At 34.9% G+C, this 8849-nt stretch overlaps 1 protein-coding gene across 4 annotated transcripts; it reads left to right on the forward strand.

Annotated features, from left to right (window-relative positions):
- The first annotated feature begins 459 nt into the window (after positions 1–459).
- On the forward strand, positions 460–5153 carry LOC117615047 (transcription factor bHLH153). 4 transcript variants are annotated; one of them, XM_034344023.1, is made up of 6 exons: positions 460–939; positions 2576–2701; positions 3371–3436; positions 3740–3805; positions 4278–4325; positions 4622–5153. In XM_034344023.1, the coding sequence occupies exons 1-6, from the start codon at positions 898–900 to the stop codon at positions 4772–4774; spliced, it is 501 nt and encodes a 166-aa protein (XP_034199914.1). In that variant the 5' UTR covers positions 460–897; the 3' UTR covers positions 4775–5153. The 4 variants fall into 4 exon arrangements, with proteins under 4 accessions (XP_034199914.1, XP_034199916.1, XP_034199915.1 ...); XM_034344025.1 differs by having other exon boundaries at positions 460–862; XM_034344024.1 differs by lacking the exon at positions 460–939 and adding an exon at positions 1010–1990.
- The last annotated feature ends 3696 nt before the right edge of the window (positions 5154–8849 follow it).

The following is an 8849-nucleotide window of genomic DNA, read 5'->3' on the forward strand; positions in this document are numbered from 1 at the left end:
CTTCCCATACCAAAACTCTATACAAATTTCTTTTCTTATATCTCATGTGAATATTTGTTGTAATGACAATTAGTGAAAACACCACAACTTTTTGTAAGAGCAGCAACTATTCATGTAAATAGTGGCTACCCTAACCTCCCCTTTACCATAGCAAAGGGTAAATGAGTGAAGTTGCTCAAAGAGCTTCAAGCCAAAGGCAAATACAAATACTCATTGAATTCAACCTTCGCAAGAAAAAATGTGAAAAGAAAAGTCTTTAGACCATGGTTAGAAAAATGACGTCGTCCTTGGTTAAATTAACCACTTTTCTCTCCCTCTCTGTCCGGGTTGGATATTAGCTGTCAAATAAAACTCAATATTAAAAATAAAACAAAAAAACAAAAAAACTTTTTAAAAACAAATTTTTTAACTTTATAAAACACTTTCGAGGGCCTTATTTTCTCCCTTCTCTCCCCAGTTTTCACACTCTCAGTTTCTCTGCTTTCTCTCTCTTTTTTCTGTGTGCCTCTGGCCAAGCTCTCTCTCTCTCTCTCTCTCTCTCTCGCTCCCTCCCAACCTTTTCAGCTTCTGTTACTTGGTCAGAGTAATTGATCTCTTTCGGTCCTCAATTTCAGTAATTTCACTGAAATCCCATGTTGGTGGATTGAAGTTATTCACTGATTCTTTTGACTTCTGGAAAAATTTATGGTGAATTCCAGTGCTAATAGTTTGATTATTGTGTAAAGTTTCATACTTTACGAAGTAAAATCCAAAAAGGTTAGATTTAGAGAAAGGCAACTGACAGAGAGGCTCTTTTTGAGTAACTGGGTCACTTTTCTCTATCGCTTTAAACGCGGGTTTGGTGGTTTTTGTGATTTTGGAGGTGGGTTTTCAAGACTTTGGCTTAAGCTTTAAAATATGATTGTTAGCTCTCTCTGCAATGCAGGCGCTAGGTTCTCGGTGAGTTCATAAAAACTTCATATAATTTTCTTTTCAACTTTTGCTCATATTCTTCCACATATACCGTTGATCATAGCAATTTTTGGTGAACATATATATGTTACAAATTGTGTTCTCTACTCATAAAATTATGAACATCTTGTGAGTTTTTGGAGTGTCAATACGTATTATGTAAATGTGTATTTAGTATTGATAATTATGAGATACTCTGTGATATTATTAAATGAGGTGGGAAGATTGTGTACGCCAATTAGATATGCTTATGTTTCAATTCATGCATAGTATATGAATTTGTTGTCTGGGCCCACCAAAAGTCATTCAATAATTTCAGCTTGTTCCGATTACACTCGTAGAAGCTAATCTATGATTCTGATCTTGTGCTTTATTGTTATTATTATTATTATTTTATTTTATTTTTATCATTTACTAACACGCCATTCAAATTTAAGCGTGGTTGATTTATGCTTTTGGATTAATGAAATCACGGACCTTTGGTCCATTCTAAAGGACTTTGAGTTTTGATTTGTATAATATGATGCATTATTTGCTTGTATTATATATTTATTAGTTTAATATGAGTAGGTGATTGTGTTTTTCATTGTACGATGGAGCTGTTGTCTCTTTGTGAGTTTACAAGTTTTAATAATTGGTTATATACGCTAGCACCAATGGACTGTATTATTATATTTTGTTTTGTGTATCGAACTGGGGGTAAACCACTGACCGAAACAGTGCATGTTTTGTTTATAATATAAACATTAATAATGCAGTGATATATTTGCATGCTGTCGTGTATTGCTTATATAAAACTTGATTATTTTAAGGTATACATTGAATGGCATTAAGCTTGTTCATGGAAAAAATTCGCCATGTTCCTAGATGTTTCGGTTATCAAAATCACACTTGTCGGACGGTCAACTGTAATCTTCTATTTTTGGCTTTTCTAACATTACCGCACGGGTGCCTTCCTGCAGCTTCTACCCATGTGCATGATTTCCTGTGTTCTGTAAGACTTGTGTGAAACCTTGTGCATTCATGTGCTTCGTAGGAGGTACAGGATAAACCAGCATCCAAGAAAGCTTCACGCATATTGCTTTGAGACAAAAAGAAATAGGAGTTTTTCTGTAGTTAGAATGTCACTAAGTTTAGCTCATTTTGCATATAGTATATTCGTTTTGTTTCCTAGTGTCGTGGGAATAGTAGAGCATCTGTGTTCATAAATCCTGTCACAAGAGGCCTACTGTTTGGGGAATATGTTTTGTCTGGAATAGATCTGTAGTGAGTATTAAAAAACTGACACATAAGTTCCTGTTCCTGTTAGGTAATTTATTTAATGTGTTAGCAACTTAACATCAATTGTTTTTTTGTTACCCTCCTTTTTAGTTAAGATTCCTTCAAGAGTAGAACATTATGACGAACATGTACAATGATTATAACCAAACAAGAAGGATGATTCACTTTTCTGGACTGCTTGCTACGCATTGTACCATCAAGGGAAATACTTGAAGTTCTGGATGCGTTCATCTTATATTGGGACTTGTGAAAGTGTTAGGTTAACATTGATTATTGGGTGTGTGTTTCTGCTAATGCTTGTCTAATCTTACAAATAGTGATTCTTCTTTCTTTGTTAACCTAGGGGGAAGAAGGGATTGATGTAAGAAACATGACAGAACACAAAAGAAGCCCCTGCTCTGTTGATCAAAGCAATTTTACTTCTCTTGCATCCAAACGACATAAGACTGATTTGTCCATCTCCACAAAGGTTTCTTTTCCTGCTTCTCAAATTTTTTGTTATTAGGGTGGGTATGGACCTTAATTGTATCTTAGATTCAATGGGGGCTCTAGGATGTTTCTTCTAAACATTGACAAGAGCTGTCTTTTGATATCTGTCTCTCAAGAAATTTATGATTTGTAGAATAAGGTTTGCACTGGTGTGACTCGATCTTGTTCCTCTTTGTATGTGCGTGTGTTAATTGGTATTTTGGGGGCAATCTGGCTTCAATCAAACACTTTTTTAAATTTTGGAACTTGAAGCTCTTACCTTAGAGGTATTAGAATTGTTTTCTGATCTCTATAAAATATGCTTTCAAGTGCTCCATTACCTTTATTAATATCCATGGAAAAGAAAAATGCAACTATCTCATAACAATAGTTTATTTATTCAAAGCTGATATAGTTAGAAATTGCTTGACTTTTTTTTTCTATTTTAAAAAAAAATAAAAAAAATAAAAATATATAATCATAAGATGCTTGAAAATGGCATGTTCTGTATGTTTCAGTAGCCGCTTTAAAATTCACACTCGTGTAGTTCCTATTGTCTGGTAGCAATTCAATTCCTAAAGAAACTAGGGTTTTTACCTCGAGGGCGTAGTTTGCTGGGGATATCTATTGTGAGCTACTTATGTTTTAAATTCTTTTGTTCTGCTTGTAGGAGAGGAAAGAGAAGCTTGGTGAACGGATTGTAGCTTTGCAACAGCTTGTTTCGCCATATGGAAAGGTACACAGAACAAATTAATCCTTTTCCTTAGATGAGAAACTGTTGAACCATGATTTATAATGGTGGCATTACGACATTAATGGTTTCCTATTAACTCATCTCATGGAATTTGTGGTGTTTATAATTCTTGGGTCCATCCATCATGCACTTCAGGCATCACCACAAAGTGAATATCATCTGATAGAGAGTGCTTATGCTATATTTACTGTAGATAGGTTTCCAATGCCAACAGTTTATTCCTAGAAAAAAAATAAGTTGTTTATATATTCTGTGTGTGTCTAAAGTCCTATTATTGTACTGCAGACAGACACAGCTTCAGTCCTGCTGGAGGCAATGGATTACATACGCTTCCTTCATGAACAAGTTAAGGTTAGCCTTTTCATTCTTCTTATAAGCGAACACCTTCCCTAGTACCCAACTTCATAACTGGTATTACATAGACTGGATTTTGTTATATGGTATTGCCAACTTCAGATGTAATCTGCTATAAGACATAATTCCGTATGGTTGATATTGTGATATGAATGAGACACTTCCTTTTTAAAGATTGCCTCAAAGTGAAAATAAGAACAGTTAAGATACGGTTGTTTTTTTGTTTTTTGTTTTTTGTGTGTGTTTCTTTGGCCTGTAAGATACTGTTTCTTTTTGTTCTGCAAAAACAAACAAGATGAGTAACTTCAATCTTGCCTTGTTTGTGTTATTTGAGTAATGTGAAGTGATAGGGCTTCTTGTTCAAAACTAATGATGCAAATATTTGAAATGTTTTACTTTTGAGAGATGCGTCTTCCGTATAAACTGCTTGATAAGGTAACAGATTTGACTTTCTTGTTGGTGGATTTAGGTGTTGAGCGCTCCATACCTTGAAAGCACACCAACAGCTAAGATGCAGGTGAGCTTGAGCTGGATGTAGACATAAGCAAGAGCAAAATGTCAATGATATTTCAAAGCTTGTTTGGAGAACTGATGAATTACATTAATTGAATGTAACCATATGTCATAATGAAGACATCACTAAGCTGCCATGTCCTACGTGTGTTGTTGGATAAAAAGCAAAGTGATGTGACCTAGTGTGCATGGGTCAAAGATGCCTCTCTTTTCACACATTAGTACCATTTAATTTGGCATAATTGGTTTAAATTTATGGTGAAAATGTAATGTGGTTGTTCATTAATTTTCTTTCATCAGGAATTAGAGCCATACAGCTTGAGAAGCAGAGGTCTGTGCCTTGTTCCTGTCTCTTGTACTGCCGGAGTTGCTCAAAGTAATGGTGCAGATATCTGGGCCCCCATTAAGAATACTTCCCCCAAGTTTGAGAACGCTATCTCACAATTCCATTGATACAGATCAATGCTCAGCAACCAAAATGGTCTTGAAGATGGATGCCAGATTGAGGCTGTGTAAAGGGTAACCAATTTCGTTTCTAAAGCACAACCCATTTTTTGTGAGGCAGATTCGGATTCAGTAACTGAAATTTTTAGCATGACGCCCTTCAATGTAATTCTGTGATTGAATGTAGTCATGCTTGAACTCCATCTAATGCAGGCCCCAACCATTCTGGTTTTAAACTGGTGGTGGGATAAGCTTCTAGTACGGTACCTCGATTGTATACTTAAATGAATCTACAAAATGTATATTTATAAACTTGTGTTGTACAATGATTCTGACCATGAATTAATGAATATATGGTGGGGAATATAATGGTATGATTTATAGCGTATGCCTTCTCAATTGCGTTTTAATGGGTCTCAAGACCTTATTGCAACTTACCTTGAACTTGGCTCTTCTCTCAGAGAGGGAGAGAAGTCCTTCCTCACGCATTGGCGCAATCTTTCATGTTAGCATTAAGTAAGCGTGATCAGGCTGTGTCTGATGGTGCTTTTGGCAACTCGGCAAGAAGCCTTGAAAGTTTTGGCCTATCTACGATAGGGTTGGAAAGTTATAGATCAGGTCTTTGCATTCCTGACATACTACCAAGGCTAAGCTTATATATTAGAAGTCTTAAATTTCTCAATTATCCTTGCACTATCGAATTAACACACTAGTTAAATATATACAAATTTCTACATATTTATATTGGTTGGGTATGGGTTAAAATAATTTTTGCTTGTTAGATAATCTTCTATTATATTATATAAAACTGACCAAATGACTCTTCCAACCATATTATGATGTTGACCAAATTTTAGGCTCGATCCGAAATTAATTGGTCGAAGATGTTTATCACTTCAAGTTCATATCAAGTTTGTACGGTAAATGTAATAGTTGGAAGATTGCATAGTTTTAGTAATTGGATTTCTCTAAAACAATACAATCTTCCAACCACTCCATTTGCAGTACGAACTTCTTACGAACTTAAAGTGGCCAACTTCTGTGACTAATTGATTTCGGATTGAGCCTAAAACTTAGGCAACATGATAATCTGTCATGACTATCCAAGTTAAATAGAACTATTTTGGATAACCTATTGAGTTGGAATTGCAACGCAATTCGGTTATTTTATAGAACAATACCTTGTGTCACATTATTAGGAAATGCGCAGCTCATGTCAAATCCCTAATGTTACTAATGATCCTATAATTCTTATGAATAAGATTAGAAAGTTCTTTTCATAATCCTATTTAATACTTTGGTTAAAGATTTCTTGAATAATATTTTTAGAGTATTGTCTCTTTTTATTAAGAGTAGAGATCCCTTGTTGTACATTCATATGTCTCTCTATGAACTAATTGAGAATCCCGATAATACATTCGAGTCATATATCTTGATATAAGCGTATAACATTCTCAAAGACAAGCTACGTGTTCGTAAAACAATAATGATGTCTCACGTTTGAGTACTAACTTGCATTAATTGCAACTTAGAATTTTCATTTGACACGTGACTAAAATTTCCATACAAGAATTATTGGTCGATCGCATTCAGTGGACTCAATCCCCATTGAACACCTATACACTTATCTTAGTGTCTCTACGCGAATGAATTGAAACTAATCACCCTCTCGATTGAACAGACATAGTGTGTACCAATCTTTATGGATTTAAGACCAAACTAATGTAGAACATATGGCTGAACAGATCAAGGAGCAACTGTACAAGCGAATACATCGTCGAAGTAGGACAATCTAGTCCATGCAGATTTGGCCTTCGAGCTCAGAATTAGGCTCATGACATGTCGTTACGAAGAGAACGACGAGCTCTTCTTTACGGTTACATATTTTTGGCCAAATTCCAATATATTTCTTTGTCTTAACAGCATTTTAAGTTTCAGGGATAATTTGAGAATTTTGTTAATTTCCATTTTTACTTCCAATTAGGGTTTCCTAGCAAGCCTAGGATTGTTAAGTATAAAAGGGACACATTAGCGTGTCTTTGGATTATTATTCATATTTTGATTCAATAAAACTTGAGGTATTACTCAAACTCCTGATGGAATCCAAATTACTGGTGAATTACGAAGTTGTCGTTAAAGAGTTATCATTTGATTTCCCTCTTTATTACATCATGTCATTAGATGTATTCTTTGTAAAGCATTGACAGAGACGGTATATGTGTTAGCTTTATTTTTAATATTTCAACCATATTTGACTGACTGGCCGGCTCCATATAAAGGTGCCACTAGCGTATGATTAACATGGGATGGACAACGGGGGCTTTGCCTTGAAAACCAGAGATCTCAAGTTCAAATTCCCACAACATCATAATTATGTGTATGCGAGAAATCTTCCTTATAGTTTGGATTGTCACGTGTACTTTAAAAGAAAAAAGTGAACATGGGATGGATGATTAAAGCATTTATAGAACTTTAAATTCCATACGTTCAGGTTGTATCTTTTTAAATTCCATGCCTAGTTAGCCAAACAAGAAATTTTTACCAACATTAACTTCCATTTTGAAATTCTCTTGTACTTTTATCGTTAATGGCCCTGAAAGCCTAAACCATGTCCCACACAAGAATCCAAGCATGAATATTCTTTTTTCTTTCGCCTGATGGGAAAACCATAATATTGAAATCCACCCAAAATTAAAGCTTTAATCGTCAAAATAAAACACCATGTACCACACACAATAATCCAAGCATGATTTTAAATTAATCGTCAAAATGAAATTTAAAAAAAAAAGAAAAAGAAAAAAGAGAGAGACCCATGAGGTTAAGGAGATGATCGACTTGATTTAAAACCCCATAAGAAAGAACTTGATTTAAAAACCAAGAAGAATAATATTGGAAATTTTAAACGAACTAGATTCAAATCCCAGAAGAAGAGAAACTCGATTTGTGGGAAGGACCTCAGCAAAAGAAGACGTACGAGGAGGCAAGTTTTGAACGAACGTCAAGAAAATCCAAGCACAGAAGAACCAAGCAGAGAATCAGGATATCTAAGTTTTAGTTTCATACAAGAGAGGTTATTTATCCATCCCTACAATCTGTATTAGATGAGAAAGGAATTTGATATCCAATAACTGGCATAATACAAGAAACTCACTATAAGACCAAGACTTAGCTACCATTTCTAAAGGGCATGTCTTTTAATACAGAACTAATATCATGCAATTGCCTGACATCCCTGGGTGATCTCTATAATATTAATGTTGGAAGATCCAAATCCATAGATTCATCACACCATTTACGTATAAAGTAAGAATTATCGGTGCAACTGTAAGAAATCTTCTGAGTCTATAAACATGCATTTGCAAAATAACTTAATACTCATCTCTGGAATAAATACACAAGGTTAAAATTTTCAAATGTTCGTATTTTCTCTCGTCAAAGGGGTTGCTACTACCATATTGCCAATAAATTCAAACTATGTTTAAGCGATACAAGCATTCCAATTAAGTTTGAGCAAAGTTGCCCCCGACCCCTCAAAGCAATAAGCCACAGTCAGGTCATGTCAAGTTTATTGTATCAAGATTCAAGAATGCACACACAGCAAGCAAAAAAGGAAGAAGATTCATTTGTCCAGTACCACAGTTCTTTTAGAAATACATGACAGTTAAGATACAGATTAAGGCAGTGACAGAGGATTACAAGCATTCAGATTGCTGAAGCACGCTTTACCTTCCCTTGCAGAAACTGCAGTATATGTTCACGCTTCCAATTGTCAATCCTGTGATAGAGATAAAAAAGAATATTTGTAATAAGTTGGAAACTCAATTTTCCCCATAGAACAAATGGAGATTAAAATTCTAACCAAACTAGGTATCATATCATTATTCCTTACTAAAACCTAAGCAATGGCTATAGATTCTTATTGTTACCAGATTCCAGATTTACACACAGGTTTAGGCAGCATTCAGTGTTGGATAAAGGTATTATCATGCAAAAACAATAAAAAACACAAAAGCATGTAACTCAAATGGGGCTGTCCAAACTACGAGAAACCACAAGAAAGAAAATGGGAGGGCATATGCCCACG

This window comes from Prunus dulcis, chromosome 1 (genome assembly GCF_902201215.1).
Source record: "Prunus dulcis chromosome 1, ALMONDv2, whole genome shotgun sequence".
Lineage (NCBI taxonomy): Eukaryota > Viridiplantae > Streptophyta > Magnoliopsida > Rosales > Rosaceae > Prunus > Prunus dulcis.

Excerpts from the sequence above, each read along its gene's own strand:
- LOC117615047 (XM_034344023.1), top strand. The coding sequence starts at position 898 with ATGATTGTTAGCTCTCTCTGCAATGCAGGCGCTAGGTTCTCG. Across the intron at positions 940-2,575 it reads ATGCAGGCGCTAGGTTCTCG|GGGGAAGAAGGGATTGATGT; the intron begins GTGAGTTCATAA and ends TTGTTAACCTAG. Across the intron at positions 3,437-3,739 it reads TTGTTTCGCCATATGGAAAG|ACAGACACAGCTTCAGTCCT; the intron begins GTACACAGAACA and ends ATTGTACTGCAG.